We start from the raw sequence: 26,199 nt of genomic DNA, 5'->3' as shown, positions 1-26,199 counted from the left end.
TTATTATTATTATTTCCTTTCATTTTCTTTTTGATTTGCTCACACACCCCTAGGAGGGCATATGCACCAGGTTCAGAAACGAGAAATGCAGTCTATTTTTTGTCTTCAGTCATTTGACTGGGTTGATGCATCTCTACAAGATTCCCCATCTAGTGCCAGTCATTTAATTTCAGTGGAAACCAACTATTCCAGGATGTCTTAATAAGCAGCCTACCAGTCTGCCGCAACAATCTCTTCATTTGTCACTTTATCTACCCATCTGATTTTTAGCTTTCTCCTGCAGCACCACATTTCAAAAGCTTCAATCTTTTCTTCTCAGGTACTCCAATCTTTCCTCCTGTATGTATGCTCTGTCTATTTTACAAATGATCATTTCTCTTTTTAACATTCCTGAAGCTTCTCTAAATCCCACTGCTTTGTTTAACCATGATATCTATCAGCTGAAAGGGAATGCTAAGAAATTGAAGACTGTAAGAGTGTAAGCAGTTCAATTGCTTACACTCTTACAATTCCTTACCTGAACAACAGCTTTTGCTGTATCTCTACAGCTACCACAATACCAAACAGTAATCATAATAAACCATTTTACTTAACTTATCAATTAAGTACTTATCAATTATAAATTGTTAATTGGGGTCTACATAAAGATAAAGGTCTGTGGCCTTAGTTGTTGATGTTTATGCTATCAGTCTAAATACTTTTAATTCTACTGAGGTCATCATCAATCACACAATTGGTGAAAGCAAGCAAAAGAGATTAAAGTATAGCAGCAAATTGATGACAGAATTTATAAAACCACAAAAGATTTGTATGGACAAAATAGTTTTTTATTCTACTAAGTATATATAACTTCAGGCTCTCATCCCTCAATTTATAATACACAAAATGGGTATTAAATATATTAAACAACACTAAATTCTTTTAGTAATATAAACAGTAAAATTGAAAAAAACTGATGTTTTATTACAGTTAACATTATTTTAATTAAAAATACAAAATAGTTATTAATGCTTAATTATAGTAAAAAAATTACATCCTTTATAATTAATTTCAGAAAATTTTATAATTCTCATCTCACAGAATCTTTACATTAAGTTGTAAATTGTTACACTGTCTATAAGCAATAAGAGTTAACATATTGTGATATCCACTGAGGAGCAACAGAGAAACCAATATAGGGCCCACCCAGTGTGCTAGGGATGAGGAAAAGCCTCCCCTATTCTTAAAGGCAGGCAACAACGAATACCTGCTATCCCATGATAGGACACTCAAGTTGACAATAAGATTTCCCAAGTGGATTGGGTAGCTAAACTCAGTTCAACCAAATTGCTTCAAATGTTAATACGTGAGTAATCACTATAACCAATTATTCTTTCTAACTGGTTTAATTTAGTGCATAAGGAATACAAATTTCTGTAAATCAATCAGGAAGCGGCTCTCTGTAGTTTATATCAGCTTCTCAAGTTATTTAAATGATTACTTTTACTTTTCTATTCTCAGTTTTTTCAGTTTTTTAATTACTAACTTACTGACGAAATAACATCCTACAATGAAAATATAATATCTTTACTTTTCCGTGCTCAACACAGATTATACACATTCTGTGACAATAACAGTGTAAAATAGATATTTCAAATTAGAGAGCTTATTATTAATAAGAATAACCTTATCTACTAACATTATACAATAACAAAGTTATTTTAAGTTTAGCACAACATAAAAGATTCTGTTCTCAGTTGTTTATCATTCTTGCAGTCTTTGGTGAATTAAAACTACAATAATACAATTCTAGCAATATAACTAAAATAATTAAAAAAAATTTTTTTCCAAAAATGAAATATAATATAATTAACAAATAAACAGCACAAATTTTCATTTGCCCTCTTCATATCCAATTCACAAAGATATGCTACATACATGTATATGCAATTACAAAAAGACTATGGACTATGTGAATATTGAATTTACGCATTATAAAAGATATTCAATATCATTGAATTAATTTATGCAAGCAAATATGCTTTTGAAATATACAATTGCAAAGATTTAAAAAATTATTTTTGCTGTTATTGATATACTACATAATCTTTATACCTCTTGCATGTATACCTTTTTATTTACTGAAATAAAAAGTGCTATAATATATTTCATTTACTTTAGTTAAATATTTTATAGCACATTACTGAAACAAAAATCACTTATATTTTTAAAATAGTAATAAAAAAAATAAATAATTGAAAAGACTTTTGAGTTGAGAAAATTAGCATTTTTTCATACATGACGATGCATAAAGAAATTGTAATATAATCCTAGATTAAAGTCCCACAAAAAAATAAACTAGAATCAAAACTTACAAAATTTAGATCTCTTAATGATGCATTAATACATAAAAAAATTTAAATAATCGTTCAAATTTATCACTAGTACTTAAAATTTCACTTATTTAATTTTGACTTTGTCACCAGTCAAATTTCTTAGCAAAGACGCGAGTCCCAACAAAACAGCTCCATAATATTTCTGAAGATAACCATGGTAAATTAGTCCTGGCAACAATAGAAGTGAAGTCACTGTAAACATGCACACAAAAAACATTATAATAAAATATAATATAAAACATATTTTTTAATTTAGAATAATACGTGGGGCTAATAATATTTCAAACTGTTTATTAATGTTACAGAAATTAATTGGAAAGCAATTCTAATTCTGCATTAACACTCTTTAAACTAGAAAACATTACTGTGCATCATAACAAAATTTAGTACAATTTCAATTTTTATTTAGTTTTTCATGAAATCCCCGTTTTTATCAAATTTTCTTTAATCAGGCATAAGTAGTAGAACACATTTTACTTTGACATTATAACCCTCCAGAAAGAATGTAGAGAAACAGTTTTTAGTAGCAGAGATAAGATAAAATGTAGTCAGATAACACACACCATATATAATTCTGGAAATAGAAGAGCGGCTTTTTTATTTTAAACAAAAATTTGGCATTTTTTTAACCCCACCACTTCTATAATTAATCTCATTTTACTCATCAAATCTGGTCTGTTCATCGATTAATCTATGTTATAATAGTATATATTGAATTTTTCGAGGATACTGGTTTTATAAAAGTCGGTCGAAATATATAATAATTTAATAAAATTATCAGGATTGTGGTTATCTTTATTTTGTAATATGTGTCTAGCAAAATTTGACTTATCCAAGTATCCTTTCTTTATATTGTTAATATGCTCTTTAGCTCTAATAGAAAAAGAACGATTGGCCATACTTATTATTGTAAATGGCAGTCTTGTTTACCTAGGATATTTATATTTTTAGAGTTTGCTATTTTAGTATGATCATTATTGTTTATAAAATTTATTTTATTGTTCGTGGTGTATGTTGTTCTTGGATTATAGGTTTTATATATTTTATCAAAACATATAAAACGGGTTAAATTCTATTTTTATATAAGATTTTTCTAAGTCATATGTGATAATTTTATGTTGTCTTTTACATATATCTTATTTTTTAATTTTAAAGTATAATTTATTGATCGGGTTGTTCATTGTAACCGTTTAATACTGGTACTACTTTAGAAATCGATATATATGGTTGAATGACCAAAAGTGCTAGAAAAGAGAATGCAGACAAACTGATGGTAAAGTTGAATTTCATTTATTAACTCAAAAAAAAATTTCCTGGAATCAATATACATCATCCATTACTAGAGTGTGGCAGATATTTGGAAGAAAGTGAAAATCATCTCTGGGCATACAAACTTTACCACTATATCTTGCCTTCAATCTAAAGATGATCTAATAGATCCAAACAAAATTGCTAAATTATCAGCCAATCAATTTGAAGGAGTCAGTAAAACAGCAATTATGATGATTGTTTCAGGGCTCAAAAAACAGAACTTGAGTCAGTAAATTTTGGAACAAATAAATCTTTTGTTCAATGTACGTTTTAAAATATAACTTGTGAAAGCAGTAGAGAAACTGGCAATACGACACCCAGTCCAGATGAAATACATTACATTATGATCAGAAACAGCAGTGTATTTGTATGGGCTCTAGGGCATGTCACAAATTGAGAATATGAAAATTACAACATATAAATGGAAAAGCAATACAAAACTTATTCACCACGAAAGCAATACAAAACTTAATCACCACGAAAAAATTGTGTTAGATTGAAAATCAAACATACATGAATAACAAATTCATGTATGCTAACTGGTGAAGAAATACCGAATGTGTTATGGTACTATTGCTCGCTATTAAGCATCTACAAGGTTTTCATGGTTCTAAGAAAATGTTCTGTTTAAAATCTTCTCAAATTTGTGTTACTTTAATAAATGTCATATACATCAATTTTCTCAAAATTAACTATAAATTCTCTACAAAGTTAACTAGAAATTTTTATTTGATTATCAGTATAAATTAACTATGATTTTAATCAAAACCTAAAAAAGTGTATTTTCCAACAACATTTTCTTGTTTTATGTTATTTTTAAAACCTAAGCGAGATAAAGAGTCGGGGACCACTTTTATTCAATTTCTTAGATCAGAAACCATAAGGAAGCACCAAATTTACCACTCAGTTGTACCCAAGAATTTTAGTACGACATAATTTCACAGAGGAAGCAGAAAGTAGAACTAAATGTTTTGAAAACCGAAACTCACTAATGAACAGTTTCCTGACTTACGTTAATGAATTTTTTTTTCTTATTTTGGCTATAGAATCAGCTCCCAAAAGATTTCCATGGAATTTGAAATCGCTTGTATACGAGAGATTAAATGGTAATTTTGCTACTCTACGCCGCAAGCAGTTCAGAGCTGGTTGGTGGAATGAGGGATTAATACTCGTTATGTTTGAGGGAGAACCAGCTTTATTAGTTCCTACACTCTGTTCTGTCATCAGTACAGCCAACAGTGAGCAAGAGATTCCATTGTCTGTTGCACAATGTATAATCATAAAGTTTTTAACTAATGAAGATGTTAAACCTGCTGAAATTTTAACTAAGAGTAAATTTTTACTCTTTTAAAGGTAGTTTGGGGATTCTACATTGTCCCAGAACTAAGTGTATACAATGGCCAGACAATTTAAGAGTGGGCGAGTGTAGAAACAAAAGTCATGATCGACACTCAAAGTCAAATCTCACAGTTGACAACATCAGTGTTCACTGTTGAAGAGATCGTGTCAGAAGAGGATAATCCATTATCACACATCATCTTGGCTTTAGAAAAGCCAAGATGATGTGTGATAATGGGCAGTGGGTTCTGAGGTTGTTAATCAAAAATCAAAAGCAGGTCAAGTTTGAGATCAGCAACTTCTGAATCGATTTCAACACAACAGAATGATTTTTTTAGGCGCATCATGTGTGATGACATGGGTCCATCTTTGGAGTCAAAAATGGCAAGTAAGGAGTGGCAAAGGAAAGATGAGGGCTCTCCAGTGAAAGCCAAAAAACCAGTCTGTCAGCTGGAAAAATTCTTGTAAAACTCTCAGTTTTACTCATTGATTTTCTCCACAATCAAGGAACAGTGAATGCAGTTTCCTATTGCCAGCTGCTACAGTCAACAAAAGCCGCCTACCGAAACAAAAGACTGAGCACATCCATTAGAGATGTCATCCTTCTCCATGACAATGCCAGGCTGCACAGTGCGATTTTGACAAGGGGTAAATTGAAAAAAATGCACTGAGAAACCCTCGACGACCCTCCTCCCTACTGCTAAGATTTGTCCCTCATGATAATTTTTTGTGCCCTTGAAAGATTTGCTTGGAGGGGAATGATTCAAAAACAATAAAGGCATCAAGGAGCACATGCACAAGTGGTTAATGACTCATCCTCAAACTTTTTATGAACAAGGAATATTCAAGTTTCCAAATCATTGGCAAAAGTGTGTAGGATCATGCAGCCTATATAGAGAAATGATGATAGAGTTGTAAACTTTATTAATCAATAAATTTATAAAAAAAAATTACTGTTTATATTTGATTCACCCTCGTATAAAGCTGAAAATTAGTTTGTCTGTCTTCCAAACAGGCAAACGGACAAACTTGTGATGCGAGAACATTCAAACAGAATGTTCTCACATCACTCGAGAACAAACTAACAGACTGCTTTCAAATTTGCAGGATACATTCATCTTATCCCAGGAACGGTTTTAATCAAGGCCCTAGCCCCCTTGGGAATGAAGTTATCAATTTTAGATATCCATTGAAGAAAAATAAATCAATTTTAAGTTGTTTTCGTCATAAAAGGTTTATTGTACTTTAGTTACCATGGTTACTATTATTGATTTTGTAATTTAGATTATTTCTCAGGTTTCTAAAAAACCTGAATAAGTATTATTATAACGAACACTGCGTCAATCTACAGGTAGGCATGAGAAGCAAACCCTGGACTAACTAGTTTTTATTATTTACACATGAAACTGATAAAAACTCTGAAATAAATTTAATAATTATCCTAAAGAGTAATCACTTATTCTTTAGGTAATAATTTAATAAAATATATCAAGAGTGTTTTGAATATGATAATCTTAATATGAGACCATACTCAACACCAACCACACTCTAGGTTGTTTCCACAGACAAAAAACTACACAGAAAAAACTAAACTTATTGAAACTAGCAGATAAATTTCATGCTTACCAAAAACATATGTCAGAACCATGTTATTACAATTTCCAAGCCACGCCAAGAAAACCAATGAAGCAGTGACTACTGTGTAGTACTATAACATAAAAATTAGAAAAATTAATGAAAAACTGAGTAAAAAAAAAACCATATTATAACCAACTTTTATATGTTCTACAGTTCTGAGACCTGTTTTATCCTATTTCCCAGCTCAAATTACATAAGAAAACACCAAAACTTTACTTCTTAATTTGAGTGCCAAAAATTACTGTAGGGGTTTTTTTATTAAAAGAACTGAAATCCAGGCAAACTCTTTTGCTAGCCATAACTCGAAAACAAAATGTTTCCAGACCTATATATATGAACTTTTTGATTATTTTCACCAATAGAATATGTTCTGAAACTTTCTTCATGGGACACTAGTATATACTCTGTATTTTTCTCTGATAATAAACAAGATGTTTGAAAATCTTTGAAGTCACACATAAATTTTTAAAATGTTACACATTACTGAGAAGTAACATGGTAAATAAGTAAAGTAAGCTCACAAGTAATATATGAAAAAAGAAGTTTTAATTGTGGTACCTAATAATTGTATGTGAATTCACTCATGTCACTAAAATGAGAGCTAATTAGATGAATAACAAGATTCCAAGCCAGGATTACTATGGGAAGTGAGTAATGAAAATGTTTTCAACTAATCACAAAAAAAGTTTAAATGGTTTTGAACTCCCTCAATGAATCATGAGACCTTGCCGATGGTTAGCAGGCTTGAGTCCTCAGCGATACAGCTTAGCTGGACTGAAGATGCAACTTTTATCATCGAAGGTATCTGTTCAGAGCCAGACTAAAGAATGATTCCTGAAAGAGGGCATCAGCTCTTTCCGTTATTGTTAAGGGCGTAGGTCAAGAGGACTTAAATCGCCATATCAAGATCACTCAATTTTCAGAGTACTGCACAGCTGAAAGCAATGGCAAACTATGGCTGTTTTTTGTTTTCCAAGAAAATGTAGCTCTGTATTTTCATGTAACAAAGCTGGAGGCGCCTTCCTTGGTAAAATATTCCAGAGGTAAACTAGTCCCCCCATTCAGATCTCCAGGTGGGGACTACTAAGGGAGGGGTCACCAGAAAATAAAAAAATAACATTTTACAAGTCGGAGTATGGAATGTTAGAAGTCTAAAAAAGGTTGGTAGGTAAGAAAATTTAAAGAGGGAAATGGGTGGATTAAATGTAAATGTAGTAGGAATTAGCAAGGTTCAGTGGGAAGAGAAAAATAACTTTTGGTCAGATGATTTTAGAATAATTAACTCTGTGTCAAATAGAGGTCAGGCAGGAGTAGGTTTCGTAATGAACAAAAAGAAAGGGAAGAGTAGAGTATTTCAAAAAGCTTAGTGATAGATTCACTGTAATAAGGATAAGATGAAAACCTAAGCCGACAGCGATTGTTAACCTCTATATGGCTACAAGTGCCCATAATTATGATACAAAAGTAACTGCCATTACTGGAATTTGAACGTTGGAACTCTCAACTTCAAAATCAGTTGATTTGCAAAGACACATTCACCACTAGACCAACCTGGTGGGTTATCAACAGCACCCTGGAGCATGATAATATTGCACAAGAAATCCAGTGCTAACCTAAGTCTGCCCCAAATCCAAGTAGTAACCTCTTACATTAGAGACATTACAATTGTCTAATGTGCCACAGGCCAATGTTTATCATCAACAATAACCAACCACTCAATCTGCCAACTTTTAATTAATATTTTAAAGCCAGTATATGCTTAATCAGAATGGATTTCATACTCCAAGAAGAGTTTAAGTGAATGCAAGCTTTCTTAACAACTACAACAGTTCATTCAATACCTGGAATCCCTAGATGGCAGGCAGGTATTGAAATGTGAACTGAAGTTGAGAGCAAAGATAATGCACTCGGATGTTCATAGCTAACATATAATGTATTCATGTTTATAGGACTATTAAATCAAGAAACATGCGTTTACATCAGGTCATACAACCATCCATGAAATTATATAAGACCAGAGGAATATGGTATAAAATTCATCAGTAAATAAACTGTCAGTGAGATAAACTAAACATATTTTTATGTATAGACCTTGAACCAACCAGTCATCCACAAGAACGACTGAGTTTACAGACAGATATAGCAACTTTTGACAGTCACATCAGCAGTTGTCTCAACAGACTGAGCATCTGGTTTATCCAGTCAAAAGGAAATTAAAATCTGAATTTATGACAAAATTTAATAACGTAAGAGCTCATGTCCACAGAACTCAAAGTTTGCCAACTGAAAATGGTTTTAGATAAATTTGCCCAACTGCTTTTGTAAAAATGGTAAGGTAGAAGATAATGTGTACTCTAGTTGTTCTTCAATGCTAAATCAATGTTGCTGATGACTAAAAACTTGACTGCCATAAACCTGCTGCAAAAATCACCTCAGATAATTTTAAGAGTAGCAACATTATGATTTTTCAAATCAGTGTCATGCAACTTACAATAAACAGAATGTGCTAAATGGATTCACTGCTGCAAGTCACTTCAAACATTAAATAAAATTACACAATGCTATTAAATAACTTTATTGTCGTGATAAAGCATGCTTCCATCTATATTAGCTACATTAATATACAGAACAAATTTTGAAACAGATATAAATATCCACACACATTTCATTTCAAGAATCACCTATACACTGTGAAAAATCTGTATTTTGGTGAGCCATTTCACCAAGAAAATTACTGAACTGATTTTTTTCAAAACCAGTACTACAGGTAAACATTAAAACTAAATTATTGTTTCTTAAATCTGAAGTAGGTTACTGCAACTAACACAAGAGCCATAGCACAAATCATAACTCAGACCATGAACTTTTTTATATTTCCATAAAAAAACAATTTTATTTCAAAAGTATATCTCCCAGGTTTCCTGAATTATATTTATTCTCACAAAAACTGAAGATCAACATAAAAAATATTGAAAGATTACAGGAGCTAACCAAATATTACAAAACGTTAGCCTTTTTGAGACAGTACAAAAAACCCATAACTACAATTAAGAGCGAGATTAAAAGAGACATATGTGTTTGACATTTTCAACACATTTGTTATAAAATTCTGCTCTAAAAATTATAATCTATTTTAGTAGTAAAATAAAACATCAATATCAAAATTAAACAAGGTTTTTTATATTTAATTTACTAACCATTTGGCACCGTTTGTATTAATACAATTGTATAAAATAAAGTTCCACTTACTAACAATTTTAAAAGTATATATTCAAGTACTTTCGGAGCCTTTACTCCATCATCAGGGATTTCCCAAAAGATGTTAATTCAAATATATAACTGTATTTGAATTAAAATTGTTATGTTCATAATAGTCTGTCATCAAGAAATAAAATTAATTGTAAGACCATAACGTCATGTTCATAAGATATTTCCAACTATTTGGTCACAGACAGCATAATAGTCACAAACATCTTAGGAGCATGATGTTATGGTCTTATTGACGTACAATTTAATTTTTTCTTGATGACCTTTTAATTTAAATACAATTATACATTTGAATTAACATCTTTTGAAAGATGTTAATTATTTATGTCAATTTATTTAGAAATGCAAGATTAGGTTTTTGATAATTAATAACAATCATACTCACCAATCTTGGTTGGGAGGTTTTCATGTTCTGCAGGTTGGTCCAGTAAAATTGTACCCACAGTTTATAATCTATCACAGTTCTACAGAATTCCTCAAGTTGACGTTCTTTGTTGCCGGTCCAATTTGAAGCATTACAAAAAGTTGCACAAATAGTCGGTACTGCATTATCAAGAAGTGTAAGAATTAAACAGATAACACTAACAGCTGTTAACAATGATGGATCCATAAACCAAAACAAACTGGAAAAAATTTAATAAATGTTTTTAACTACAAATTCCTTGAAGCTGATTTCAGCCAGTAACAACAGCTACTACCACTGAAGTGCTTGTAGCAGTGTTACAAGTATACAAAATAACAGAATCCATTTTAAAATAACTAAAGAAGGCATCAAATTTATAATAGCAAAATAAAATTACAATCATATACTCATATAAGAGTATAATGAAAAATTCTCTCCTCTTCCAACTGATTTAATCAACTGTTATTGGCCTTTATTCTTTTCAAAACTATAAGTCACTATATTAAATGCAAAGATAAATTCAAAATATAATTATAAAACTTAAACAATACACATTTTATGACCTCTTACATTTTCAACTAAATCATCTGCCATTAATTTAGAGCAACCACTGCAATCTTTCAGGATAATAATATCTTATTTCATCCTTCTCAAAACACATTATGTCACTGCCTAAATTTACTGCCGCTCAAAATATATTCTGCTAATGAAATTACCTATAAATCTTCACAGCGGAATTTATTTAAAAATTGATGGAAAGGAAGTTTAAAGTGTTAGAGTGACAATGTGGTTTTTTACTTGGTGTTTCCAAAAGGGCACAGTACCATGGGATGTGAAAACGAACAAGTTCTTGGAAATTTTTTTGTATATTTTAGGCATAACATAAGTGAATATTTTTCTAAGTCCTGTGAGCAGGTCGCTACAAGTGGATGAAGTCATGGTGACTTGACTGTATACAAGCACTTAGAAAATTTTAGAGGAAAAGATACAAGTAGAATTCTAAAGTCACAGAGGTTTTATAAGGGAAATAATTCTTTGTAATAACTGAGTCTGTGGTCCCAATCTACAAACTATCTGGGTTCTACACATATTGGGGGCTTTCCTTTGTTTTGACCCCCAAATTTCCCTTTTTTACTTAACCTTCTCCAAGGACCTCCCTCTCAAAAACATAAGAGTGGATACTCGCTAGACAGAATTTTGCACTCTGCGAAGTTATCAGAAGTTTAAGGAATGGCAACACAGAAAACGGAGATGGAGGCACAATTTCAGAAGAGTAACAAGATAGCACGGTCCCCGAAACAGACCCCAGGAGTCAGCTGGGTTGATCTGGCGGCCCCTGTTGCTAGTGTGGAGGATGCTCGAGCAAGGACACCCAAAATGAGATTGGTGAGCAGTGAGGGAGATGTTTCGGAGGGGACAGATGTGGACCATCTGATGGATGTGATCCATAAACTGGTCACACTATGCAGGAAGAACACAAACCAAAAAGAGATCAAAGAATGTGCCTAGCGGTGGTAGAACCTAATAAAAACACTGACTGGTCAGAGCTGGATAGCCGACAAATGGGGACATGTTCAACCTCACCAGTAGATACAATTGTCTGGGCATGGAGTGAAGAAACTGGTATGTAATGGTGCGAACAAGCAGGTGTATATTATATGTATGCTACGTGACACTGAACTGCACTGGCCAGGAATTTGATGAGTACCTAGCAAGCCTGGCAAGGCATCTGCGACAGGTCACAGGGGAAGTACTAGTTATGAACGACTCTTAGCAGTCAGTACAGAGGTATCAACCTCTGGTCTCTTTTCACGAACAGAGGTTGCATTGTACAAAGTCTTTTTCAGTGCTATTTTTGAACTGGTGGTTGAGTGTGTACCTTTCCCATTTTCACAATCTTGCTGTCTGGGAACTGTTACAACAGTTTTGCACCCTTACTGTTTAGACAATTTTTTCAGAAGATTTGAAAAACGATTTGTTCAAGCACCTGCCTCATCGCAGCGAAAAGAGTAGCAACGACTCCTAGTCGCAGGTCCCTATTACAAGCAAAGGGACCTTTACCCTTAGTCCTGCTCGCGCTCTTTTAGAGCATGAGCCATAATCTGTAACTGTGTGTTGATCTTTGATTTCACACAATTGATTCCTTTTGCAGAAGTGCAAAAAGTGACAGGAGAATACAGAAGGTCTCCAGCTGCCCGTGGCTCACTACAGGTAGTCGTCACGCTTGTGCCCAACATCTAAGTAGAAGGATACAGTGAGCATTTTGTGTTCATATAATGTTAAGTCAAGGCACCTCCGACCATCACAGATAGTGAAGTAGGTAAGAAGCCTAGCTGAAGGAGGGGACCGGAGCCTAATCCTTCAACCTCCTCAAACACTGGTCCTGACAACGATAGTTTAGAGGTAAATACAAGGGTGACCACCCAGGAGGGTATGAACCCACTTATTGAAGAGTTTTTACAAGCTGGGTGCAGGCCTGGCAGCTATGCTCCTTTGGCCCATGATGTTTTAGCAGAACTGGGTGGCTTGCGGCAGTCACCAAGTGAGATTGGATAGAATCCTTCGTATTGTGGGCAATGGTACAATCTTTATTGGTGCCGATGTTAATGAGAAGTCGCTTTTCTGGCACAGTGGGATCACTGATCATGGCAGTGGCCTAATTGACAGTTTCATCGCGCAGCACAATTTTGAGGTCTTTATGCTTCAGACCATTTGGCCACTTATGTTGGTACGGTTATCGGACAAAGGGCCTTTTCAGGTACAAATATTGACATCACCATTGGCAGGGACATCCCAGACAGAATCCTTGACTGGTCTGTGGTCGAAGACTGTTCTAGCAATCACTGGTTGATACTTTTGAAATAGCAGATGATCTGCACGATGGCCTTAAGGAACACTTTCCTGTTTACCGGAAGCACTTCCTGCATAGGAGGGCGGACTGGCCGAAATTCTCCTCTTTGTTGGAGTCCAGACTGGAGACTTTTTCTAGAGACCTTGACAACCTACCATATTAGATGTCCTGGCAGAAAATTTCCCTCTGCGGTGGTGGCTGAAGCCGCCATTCCTAGTGGCACTGGCCGGGAATGTATATCTGGTTGGTAGTCTCTGCTGAAACTGGCAGTAATGAAGTGGTCTGTGAACCAACTCAGAAGGGCTGCACAACGAGAGGGTGATACCAAGCTGTGTGTGGTCCTAACTGCAGATTACTGCAGAGCGAGGGCTAGGTAATTTCATAGCATTAGGTCCTCCTAGCGTTAATTCCTGGCACTCCTTTGTTGAGGAGCAAGGGATAGAGAACCTTGGAGCGCTATCTATAGAGCTCTTGGACATAAAAGCGCAGGAAAGATGTCCTTTTGTCAGCCTTGTCAACCCATGAGGGTGTGGTAATTGATAAGGGCCATGTCCTTAACATTTTGCTGAATGATTTGCTGCAGATGACATTTTGGTAAGTGAGGTTTCATACCACCGACATGTCAGGCAGGAAGTCGCGATTTTCGAGACCGACTCACAATCTTATTGGTATGGCCGTGCTGCCAGGGTATGGCAGCACGGCCAACCACACCAGCAGGAGCTCCAAATCAAATCACAAACACCAATATAACCATGGCATGATGCCAATGCACCTACCTCCAACCAATTTAATGCCAAAGTCAGAACCCTAGCCACCCGGGATCCTACCACAATCCCTCTGCAGCCCTACACATTGCAAGGGCATGAAGAAAACTAGCCACTATAGACTGCTTTGTGCGTGAGAGGTCAACGATTGATGCAATTGAGAGAGTGATATCATGGAGCAAGGACAGGGCAACAGGCAGTGGGCATCTGGTGCCGAAGGCACATCCCAGTCATGGTCCTGCTGGACATTGGAAATGCCTTCAACAGCATTCCCTGGCAGACAGTAATGGAGGCCTTGGAGCTGAGGGGCATCAGCAGATATCTCAGAGCACTGCTGAATAGCTACCTGCATGAAAGGAAGGTTATAGCAAAGTTGGAAAATGGCAACTACAACTTCCATACGCCGCAGGGTTCTATTCTGGGACCCCTCCTTTAGAATATCGTATTTGACAGGGTGCTGCAATTGGAGTACCCTGGAGATACAGAAGTCATAGATTACATAGATGACCTCTTGATTTTAGTAGCAGTGGCCAGTGAGCAAGAGGTGGAACAGGAAGGCAATGCAATCATAATGAAAGTCAGCCCCAGGATAGACTGCTCCAGTGTTTCACCTTTGATGAGTGAGCAAAGACTCCTAGGGAGATAGGATGGGGTAAGAAAAAGAAGAAGACCGCAGTCCCAGCGTGAAGATAACTGGGGGTCCCCTGGCTTAAGGAAGGCTCTCAAAAGACAGTCCTATTCAAGTGGTGCTGCTGGAAACAGCATAGCCGAGCCTGGTATGGCCTTCTGAATAGCTAGAGGCTATAGCACCTCTCAAGGCTGTGTTTATTCTTAAATGCGGGTCCAGCCTCAGGAGGTGGGGAATAAAAAAAGGTTCTGTATGTGATCAAAATTAAGATGAATTTATGATTTTATATTTTTAAGGAAAATGGTAATTTCTCACACAATGTATTTGTTAATTTTATTACTGTTAAAGAGAAAAGAATTACAGCACAAAAATTTTGATAATAAATTCATTAAATACTAATTAATGATGACTTGAGGTTTTATACATATTTTTACAATTGAAAAATCATGTGAATAAACATACTCTTAGCCTTTTATTTTCAGTCTATTAAAAACTAACCAAAACTCTATTATAATAATAATAATAGTCTTCTATTAATTAGTTTATTAATTATAGTTTCCTTTTACATTATTACATTTCTATTTTTAATTAATATACAATGTATTTATAATTACTACACTCTTGCCACTAAAGAATTTCAAATATTTTATTATTAAGGCAATTAATATTCGATACTTCAAATGAATAATGAGATATGCCATTCCAGCAGCAAAAAAAAAAGATATGTGTGTGTGCACGTGTTCACACTATTATTTTTACTATTATATTATTATTACTATTATCAACATATAATACACAATTATTTATATTTATTCATGTAGTGTAAAGAGGAAATAAATACTTTTGAAAAATGGAGAAACAGTAACAGAAAATAACACCCAATAACATGAAAGCCACATTGAAGCAAAAAATCCTAAATCAGAAGTCACACAAGCATAACATAGAAGATAGGGCCAATAATTTTTTGAAAATAACCATGATTCTAATTCACAAAAAGTATATTTAGTAAATTTTCAAGATCCTAGAATATGTCGTTTTTATCTCACATTCAGCAAAGATTCTTTTACAAACTTAGTAATATTATTTTATTGGAAAGAGAGTGGGATTTACTGTAATGAACGAATGAGAAAGTAAAAAGATTGGTTACATCAAGATGATAAAATGAAGATAAATATTTAAGGAATGTGTGTATCCTTAAATTTGTTAAGTTATTTTGTCATATTTCTCTTAAAGATTGGAAATACATGGATAACACAAATAAAAAATAAAACAATTACAAACTGATACAGCAAATATAACTTAATCTTTAATAAATTTATTTATAATTAATTTTTTAAGGCCATGCCTAAGCCTTAATAAATCATGAAGGAAAATCAACTGCAGACTTGAGATTATCTAGATAGATTAACCTTATGTTAAAAATTTTTTTTTTTTGTTTTCTTTAATCCTTTTTTGTGTTTTAAATAATTGATTTGTATATTTAGTGGGGTTTTTTTTTTTTTTTTTTTTTTTGATTTTTTTTTGTTTCTATTTCTTATTACTTTTCATCTTAGTCAAGATCACAACTTCCTCTGATAATATTCTCTAAGCTACTAATATCTTTACACATCCTATATATAAAGCTACTAAAAGATACCTGTAACTCTACCTTTAATACAGAAAGAATACATTTCAAGAAGAGTTAAACTAATACTACCTTGCATTAATGGGTACTTACGTATTAACGCCACCGCAGCTACAGCTTTATTTAAAATTGAGTATTTATTTTATTGAGTCTCTTTATTAATTTTAAAAAATGGTTATTTATATTTATTTATTTTATAAATATAATTTAACCAAACTTAACCTACGCTCGCTAACCTTGACTAATTAACACCGTAATTTTTTGAGTATTTATTTAATAAATTCAGTAATTATTGTTATTTAAATAATAAATAATTGCAATAATTACTGAATTTAACAATATTACTTTATTTAAATAACAATAATTACTGAATTTATTAAATAAATACTCAAAAAATTACGGTGTTAATTAGTATTAAGAGTAGGTTAAATTTGGTTAAATTATATTTATAAAATATAAAAATAAACATTTATTAAAATTAAAAGAGACTGTTTTGAATCTATGTCAGACTCTATATCGGCCCATTTCCCACCGAAATCCGATTGACTACTTTATTTTTAGATAAAGCTGTAGCTGCGGTGGCGTTAATACGTAAGTACCCATTAATGTTTATTAACTAGCTACTGGTTGGAATGACAAATATATTAAAAATCCACCCTTTATTAACAATTCACTTTTTTTCACCACAAAAGAGCAATGAGTTAGTAACCGTGCAATACTTACAGGAATACAAAAGTCGTAGTTCCAAATATCAGTCCAGGATACCAGTTCTGTTCCCATATAAGTAAAGACTGCAATAATACAATAACTTCTCGCCATCCTTCAACCTGTCTTTTAAGATCTTTAACCCGTCTCTCCTAAATAAAATAATAAAAAATTAGTCTCAAAAAAAATTATACAAAGTAAGAATAACTTTGTATATTAACTTCCATTAAAATTATAAATATTGCAGGCTACTTACCAACTTTCTTAATACCTTTGAAGTACTTTGTTCAAAATAAACTACACAATAAAATATAATTTTTACTCAACCAGCAGTTACCATGCTCTAACTATTCAAAAACTGATGTGGTGGAAATTTTGAAATTTCAAAAACATAAAAAAAAGAGATTGTTCTTTGTTAAGCTATTTTAAGCCATGCACCAGTGTGATGTCCACATCTCATGCAAACTCTTTCTATTCACTTTCCAATTCAGTTTCATACTTTCCAATGCTTTTCCCATTTCATCCTTCACTTCCCAACTGGTTTTGAATCAGGTATTCATCGAGACTGCCTTCTTTCACCATTCATTTATACCGTGTGACTTCACAATTTATTTTCTCTTTTTTCAAACAATGGCGTTCATCCAAGGTCTCCAAAATAAAATTTCTTTTCTGGTCATCTTGTTATTCACCACCACTCTTCTTAAATGCCTCATCTCTACTTCTTATCCCACTATCTTTTATCTTATACCTTTTATTCTATAAACGGTATAAGATTCCATTGCACTGGCCAGCTTTCGGCTGCAAAGAAAGTATTGGATCGCATAAAGACTTAGATAACTGAATTTTTGTTTTCTTTATTATGTGTATCAGTTGGTGGTATACTATTATTTAATAAACCTTTTACATTCCTTTTATTTCAGCATCTATCTTTCCACTATTATTTACTGTGAAAATTTCCTGCATGATAACAGAATGAATACTATTTTTCTATTTCATTATTTGTCAATACCTGTTTATGCACAATCTGTCATTCAGATATGACTAACCACCTTTCATTATCTTGCTAAAGTCTAATGCAACTATCATTCAAGGCATTTACCCATCTAGATCACACCTTGTAGCAGATTACCAGTATAATTTCTTATTAGATTACCAATACGTACTAACAATAGGGGGTATATGTTTCATATCCAATACTATTTCTGCACTTTTATTCATTTCATAGAAAATATCATATTAAGAATTTATATAGAATTTTTTTGACTAGTTCAATCTATTATTTGTATTATCTATCTTATTATAATTATTATCTAGTTCTATCAATTTATTTACTTCTTGAGCAAGTAATTTTTCTTTAAAAAAATAATACCACTAAATCTCATAGCAAGAAAATGGAACATTAAGCATTTTTAAACATTACAAGTATTTGCAGGAAATTTTCCGCTTATCCTAATGTTCTGAATTACTAAAATTACACTGTTTACACCAGTCACAGTGTATTCTTGTCACAGGATAAGTTTTTTCCACTTGCATTTTTTCAATCTGAATTAAAAAAAAAAAAACATGTTGAAAAGTCAGCTTTATTTTTTGTTGCCATGAAGTCTTGTTTTAAAATGTAAAACAAGAATAAAAACTGAAGACCACATTTTAACCAGCAGTAGAACTTGAACTCAAAAGTCTAAAATATGTTTTAGATAAAAGCTGTTTCAAATGTTATCAGCTTTAATTATTGCTACATTCCTGTTATAATCTCTTCTGATAATTAGACTTTCAACAGTTAAGGTTTTATTCAAACTGGATCTTCAAAGTAAATACCTCAGCATATACAAACTGATACATCCTTAAAGAAATAAGGACAAAATTTACAATGAAAAACACAATCTTCAAAAACCCCAACATAAACACGAGTTAGGTAAACAATGTAGAGATAGATGAAAGATCATTTAAGACATTTTTAACTGATGAAATATTCAACGGATTTATTTATTATTTTATGAAAATAATATTGGTTTTATGCAAATATTTTGGTTATAGTACTGTCTTTTTTATAGTCCCTTGAAAAAAAAAACAAAGAAAAAATACCTTCACAAAATATCACACATCTTACAAGAGTAAAAAAGTTGATGAATTGGCATAAATTAAAACTGGAATAAAAACTGTCAAAAATTAAAGTACAAAAGATTGCAGGCTATTTTTTAAAACTATAATATCATGTGGGAAAGAATTGGACGATATTATTTATTTATTAATACACTCCATTCAGACAACTCAACATGAATATATCAACTATAATATACCAACAACAAAACTAACATGTAAAATTCAAAACTGGAAACCTATAGAGACAAGAGAATCATAACTCACTTAACCTCAAGTTAACAAAAACCAATTAAATACGCATATTGAAATAAATCGCAAATAATGGAGAATGTTTTAATATAATTAAGAAATTATACTTAGTTTTTTAAGCATGATACTTCTTTCTTTTAAGGCTATACGCAATCAGTATTAAAAAATTTAACAGTAACCTCAAATTTTAAACAGAACAAATTAATATACAACGCTATCCTTAAAAGTACCTGTATTGTGTTTGCCGTATTTAACGTAGCAGGATCGTTCATTTTGTTGCAACACTAAAACGAATAAATACTAAAACTCCAACGCACAACCAAAAGTACGTTTTATTTTGCAGTCAGGGTTTGATTGTTGACAAGGAGGTAGATAATATTTTGCACATAGAGATAAGAAATAATTTAAGCGCACTGCATAAAACTATTGGCATCTAAATGAACAATTCATTTCTGTTAACAGGCTTTCCCTGCTAGAAATAAAAACTAAATAACTTTATTCCCAGACTATAGCATACATTAAATATTGTTCCGGGTTATCAATTTCATAAGGCCAGTATTAATTTAATTGTGATCTGTAACTAAAAAAAATATTGTTACACTTTCTGATTTTATAAACATATAAATTTATATTTTCTTTTGGTCGATCGATTGAAAATAGTTTAGTAAAAGAACATCTTTATAAAAAACATTTTTTGTCTCTTATTTTGTCTCTACTAAGATGCAACTTAGTAGAGACAAAAAAAGTTAGCACATAACGTAGGTGTAGCGTTTTGCAATAAGTATGACAATTTTGAGACCACTATGATTAAACAGGCACTGTTCTCTAACCCAGTAAGAACGCGCGGTGCTGAGGCCAAACTGAACGTCTCCCGGTTGTACTTTATAAAAATAAAAAATAAATCATACATTAATTAATTATATTACATAAGTATTTCTAATCGATAAGGGTTAAAGAATAAATATTTTATTCACGCAAAGGTGTACTTCTCCAATTATAATGTAGTTTTATTATATTTTACTCCAATTATAGATCCAAATTTTATCATATTGTACTTTGTAAGATGAAACAAAATAAACCATACATTAACTATACAACATAAGTATTTCTAATTGATAAGGATTCAAAAATAAATATTTTATTCATGCATCGGTGTGCTACTTCAATTATAATGAAAGCATGGCAGTGGCATTTACCTTTTTTATTTTTTTCTGTTTAACCTTCAGAAACATACCGTTACTGAGGTGTATGGTTAATTGAAACCTAACCACCAAAGAACACCGGTATCCACAATCTAGTACTTAAATCTGTATAAAAGTAAACTGCCTTTACTATGACTTGAACCAGAATTTACCTGGATGAACCTAAGAATACCATGTAATATTTTTACAAATTTATTTACAAATTATTGTTGAATTTTTGTTCACATTACTTTCTTTTATACTTAAGACGACTTGTAAATTATGAAAACCATAATTTATGTTAGGAATAGCGATAATGATTTGTAGCATCTGTGAATATGCCATGTCTGACCAGGATATCTGAATTGCCTAACCACATATCTGAATTTGTACAAGATTACAGCTCATTTACATGCCATACATTTCATCCTCATCTTATTGGGTCACAGGGAGGGGAGGTTGCTTATTGTTCACTAGTTGAACAGATTGCAACATACAAATGGAATATAATTATCAATACTCCAATAAACAGTATAAATGATAATATAACATCTAATTCAAATAAAGTTAAACATACAGAAAGTTATTAAAGTTAAAAATAGATTTAGAGTAAAACCATAAAAAATACAAAAGGATTCTACTGCTGTTAATACGTATACTTTTGAAGCAGATATATTAATAAATTCTTTTCTGGTATTTCAAACTACAATGGTTTGATTGAAAACCAGTATTTTTATTTCTGGTTGTAACCCAAGAAGTTAAAATTTGTATTTTTAATATAGAGTTAGCATTTTAATGAAATTCTCATCACTAATTTAAAAGAAATTATAAATGCTACTACTATTCTCTCTTTTAATTTAAGAATGGATCTTACATCAATTTACTGAAAGTGGACTCTAGATCATTATTTGATACCCATAAGTGTAAATTACATAGACTGATATCTACAAAATTTAAAAAAATATTAATTAATTCTTAAACAAGGAACAATTTTTAAATAATATTAAATAAAAATTTTTTAAAAACTTACATTTTCTACAGCCAGTTCAACTCATACATAAAAATTTGCTCAATCTTCAGTACTGCTTTCTAAATTTAAATTATTTTGTATTATTTTATGTATTTGGTATCTTCATATATCTACCTTAATTTCATGTTTATATTGTAAATTAATACATCCTTTAATCACATCTATCTTTGTTTTATAAGTCAGATGCATGAAGGCAAGACCAGAAATTAATAGAAAAGTATATTCAGAAGAGAGAACAATATATATTAGCAAGTTAAAATAGGAGAAAACTGGCTGAAGAGCAAAATGAGCACAGAAAATGGCAGTAGGATAACACTACAAGGTTATGATAAAGAAAAAGAAAGATACTTCATTCAATTTACAAAATTCAGATATTATCAATTTTGGAAATACCTGAATTTTGTAAAGTATATGTGAAAATTATGAAAAACAGATTCTGCTTCTCAGTAACATTAGATTAAATTCCTCAATTTCTATCAATGAAGTGTGATTAATCTAATTACCACAGTATTAGAAAAACTAAAAGTAAACTATAGTTGCTTGTTCTTACTTATTAATGAAATTACCAAACCATTCATTATTATCTTATTTGTAGGCAGTACTATATACTCATATTTATATCTGAAGACTATTCTTAGGACTAGAAAATATGCTGGCAGTTCAAAAACTCGTTTATTATGTTGATTGCAACTCTCTGACTTCAAATTCTAATAAGACTCTTTTAATATGCTTATCAGGTAGATGTGCAACTGTATATTGCACACATAATATTACCATTTTAATGACAATACTAGTGTCTCAATTGCCCATTTTGAAATTTCTAGGTAACCTGTTAAATGATAAATTCTTAAAGAACAATTAATTGATTTCATTTGCAATAAAATCAAACAGTACCAAAATAAAGCATCTTAATAAAATGATAAGCTTATTATTACCAAACATTTATTATATATTCATATTTTATCATCTGAAATTTAATATTATTGGGACTTTTACTTTTTAGAATTGAGAATTGAGAGGAGTGTGGAAGAAGTGTTAGAAGACCAATTTGGTTTTAGGAAAAGTATAGGGACAATGGAAGCAATTTTAGGTCTCAGATTAATAGTAGAAGGAAGATTAAAGAAAAACAAACCAACATACTTGGCGTTTATAGACCTAGAAAAGGCATTCGATAACGTAGACTGGAATAAAATGTTCAGCATTTTAAAAAAATTAGGGTTCAAATACAGAGATAGAAGAACAATTGCTAACATGTACAGGAACCAAAGAGCAACAGTAATAATTGAAGAACATAAGAAAGAAGCCGTAATAAGAAAGGGAGTTTGACAAGGATGTTCCCTATCTCTGTTACTTTTTAATCTTTACATGGAACTAGCAGTTAATGATGTTAAAGAACAATTTAGATTCGGAGTAACAGTACAAGGTGAAAAGATAAAGATGCTACGATTTGCTGATAATATAGTAATTCTAGCCGAGAGTAAAAAGGATTTAGAAGAAACAATGAACGGCATAGATGAAGTCCTACGCAAGAACTATCGCATGAAAATAAACAAGAACAAAACAGAAGTAATGAAATGTAGTAGAAATAGCAAAGATGGACCGCTGAATGTTAAAATAGGAGGAGAAAAGATTATGGAGGTAGAAGAATTTTGTTATTTGGGAAGTAGAATTACTAAAGATGGACGAAGCAGGAGCGATATAAAATGCCGAATAGCACAAGCTAAACAGCTGTAGTTTTCCATTGCTTTCAGCTGCGCAGTACTCAGAGGACTGAGTGATGTTGATACGGCCGTTAAAGTCGTCCTGACTCACGCCCCTAACAACTACTGAAAGAGCTGCTGCCCTCTTTCAGGAATCATTCCTTAGTCTGGCTCTCAACAGATACCTCTCCGATATGGTTGCACCTTCGGTCCAGCTACTCTGTATCCCTGAGCACTCAAGCCCCCTCACCAACGGCAAGGTCTCATGATTCATAGAGGAGGGAGCGTTCAGTAAGAAATATAATTTGTTTACATCAAAAATTAATTTAAATGTCAGGAAAAGATTTTTGAAAGTGTATGTTTGGAGTGTCACTTTATATCGAAGTGAAACTTGGACGATTGGAGTATCTGAGAAGAAAAGATTAGAAGCTTTTGAAATCCGGTGCTATAGGAGAATGTTAAAAATCGGATGGGTGGATAAAGTGACAAATGAATTGTTATTGCGACAAATAGATGAAGAAAGAAGCATTTGGAAAAATATAGTTAAAAGAAGAGACAGACTTATAGGCCACATACTAAGGCATCCTGGAATAGTCGCTTCAATATTGAAGGACAGGTAGAAGGAAAAAATTGTGTAGGCAGGCCACGTTTGGAATATGTAAAACAAATTGTTAGGGATGTAGGATGTAGAGGGTATACTGAAATGAAACGACTAGCACTAGATAGGGAATCTTGGAGAGCTGCATCAAACCAGTCAAATGACTGAAGACAAAAAAAAGGGACTTTTACAAAAAATCAGAATGGGCCTTCAGGATAAAATACTGGCCATCAATCTGATGGCCATGATAATGAGCATGATAATGATAATGAGCGTGCTCATGATAATGAGCACTGACAATCTGTCAGTGCTCATTATCATGTGGATCAATTTGTAACTTGTATTAAAAATTCTGTCTTATTCAAATTTTTATCTTATGAATGTGAATCTTTTACTAAAAATAAGTCACTTCTAAAATAATAGAATATCTGACTCAATTGAAACAGACAATATAACTATTACTGTGTGACTGAATAACTTTGGCCTTGTGCTTCCATTGCCATTTTTAATAAATTACTGCATTTAAAAAATCTCCCAACCAATATATTCAAAATATCTTTTTCCGAGAAACAATATTTATTATGTCAACTAAACAATTTTTAATAATTAATTTAAAAATTTTCCTTTCATTTTATTTAAAACAAAATAAATATAATCTCCTTTAAAAAAAAATCAATATTTCTCTGTTGATAAGGTTTTATAAATAACAGAATTCATAAAAAAAAATACCCTGAATTTTATAAATCAGTGTTTAACATGTATAAAAGTATGCAAATAACCTCCATTAACAGCTTCCAAATTGTTATTTCCCTTGAACTATATAGCGTTAACAGGTAGTTTCTTTATTATCTGTGGAACGGCACTTACGTACTCCTGATACAAGCTACATTATATATTGTTCTGATTAGAATATTTACTTATAGGAAAAGCTTTACCAGAATAACATTAAAACACAAATAATTCTTGTCAAAAAATTATGTTTCTTATCCAGGGATAAGCAAACATTTAAAAGGGCTTAGATAATAATTGAATGAAACTAGAAAGCTGGGCTTTCTTGTCATATCTAATTCTACATACTTAAGGGAATTCTAAAAAAAAAAAAAAAAAATTAAAATTTTGAGATGAACTCAACAATTGTACTAGCATATATTGAAATTTACAATTTCATAAATGAAAAAAAATATATTTGCAAATTACTTAGTATACTAGTGTACTATGTTATCCCATACAAAACAAAGGTGTTAACTGGGTGTTTCATTTCTGGGCTTTCTTCTCTCTTTATATACATTATAAAAATACATTACCAGATAAAGGAAACCCAGAATTACTTTTTTTTTGTTACTTTTAACAATTCTTATGTTACTGTTATTTTTTATGTTAATTTTTTTAAAAAAATTTTTTGTTTCTTTTTTTCATATATATGAACAGACTGTATTGTTTTGGAAAATACATTATTCTTGCTATTCAATTTATTTCTTGACAATGATCTTTGCACAGTCTTATTGTTGTTGATTTTGTCAATGTATCATTATAAAGAATTAAAACAAATGATTTATTTATTCGCAACTTGATATCTTCTGTATTAGAATACAAGGATTCTTTCAAAACAAATTACATTTTTTTTCAATATTTGGCTTATTGTATCTAAGGTGATGATTTTGAATCATTGTAACTTGTTCCAGACAATAAAAAATTGAGGGCATTTGTTGTTCCCTATTACCTTTTCTTGTAGTTATTTAATTTCCGTACAAAATATATTTTTTAAGCTAATGCTACTACTGATAAGTAATTAAATTCAATGATTGTAATTTATTTTATTCTTTTTTGTCATTGGTGAGCTGAAAAAGTTAGTTTCAGAATGGGTAAAGAATTACTTGATTTTCAATCAATTGAGAACTTTCCCATTTTGAAAATCATTACTGTATGATATTTTGGTAACTAGATAAAACTTTGTAAATTTAATTTAGTTATAATAATTATTTCTTATATTTTTGTGTTGAAAAATAAATTTTACTGAATGAAAATGTAAATTTTTTTGATTTAATTTATTTTAATTTTTTTATTTAATTTTTCTCAATTTTTTATTTTACATGTATTGTTTAGTACTAAATCAAAATGTAATAATAAAATTCTGGTCATAAACCTGTAAAATGAATGTATTTTTATTATGTATATTTATTTAAATTAAAGTTGTATTTTTATTATTAAAGTTTGTTTTTAAAATATTTGATACAGTAGTATATAATGTTTATATATATATACACAGCCCCAAACCAATGGACTGATTTCGCCAAATTTTTTAAATGAAAGCTTATGACCCCTAGATATGTCATTAATGGTCGCCTGCCACCCTGCACCCACAGTGCTAGTCGGTTATTTGATTTTTCAGTGTTGAAAATTATCAGAAAATAAACATCATATTTTGGTTGTGAGGTAT

At 31.7% G+C, this 26,199-nt stretch overlaps 1 protein-coding gene across 1 annotated transcript; it reads right to left on the bottom strand.

The window, feature by feature from the left end:
- Positions 1–942: 942 nt before the first annotated feature.
- On the bottom strand, positions 943–19,710 carry Arl6IP1 (ADP-ribosylation factor-like 6 interacting protein 1). The gene is made up of 5 exons (XM_075364613.1): positions 19,484–19,710; positions 16,923–17,056; positions 10,315–10,552; positions 6,651–6,732; positions 943–2,567 (listed from the first exon to the last, which is right to left on the bottom strand). Exons 1-5 carry the CDS (start codon positions 19,523–19,525, stop codon positions 2,440–2,442), a joined length of 624 nt encoding a protein of 207 aa, XP_075220728.1. The 5' UTR covers positions 19,526–19,710; the 3' UTR covers positions 943–2,439.
- Positions 19,711–26,199: the final 6,489 nt, after the last annotated feature.

This window comes from Lycorma delicatula, chromosome 4 (genome assembly GCF_047948215.1).
Source record: "Lycorma delicatula isolate Av1 chromosome 4, ASM4794821v1, whole genome shotgun sequence".
Lineage (NCBI taxonomy): Eukaryota > Metazoa > Arthropoda > Insecta > Hemiptera > Fulgoridae > Lycorma > Lycorma delicatula.
This window is presented reverse-complemented; position numbering and strand designations above follow the sequence as displayed.

What these genes read in the sequence shown, in the direction of transcription:
- Arl6IP1 (XM_075364613.1), bottom strand. Translation starts at nt 19,525, where the DNA reads ATGAACGATCCTGCTACGTTAAATACGGCAAACACAATACAG. An exon ending in ATACGGCAAACACAATACAG is followed by an intron (nt 17,057 to 19,483) that starts GTACTTTTAAGG and finishes TATTTTATTTAG; the next exon opens with GAGAGACGGGTTAAAGATCT. An exon ending in AAACCTCCCAACCAAGATTG is followed by an intron (nt 6,733 to 10,314) that starts GTGAGTATGATT and finishes TTTATGTTATAG; the next exon opens with TACTACACAGTAGTCACTGC.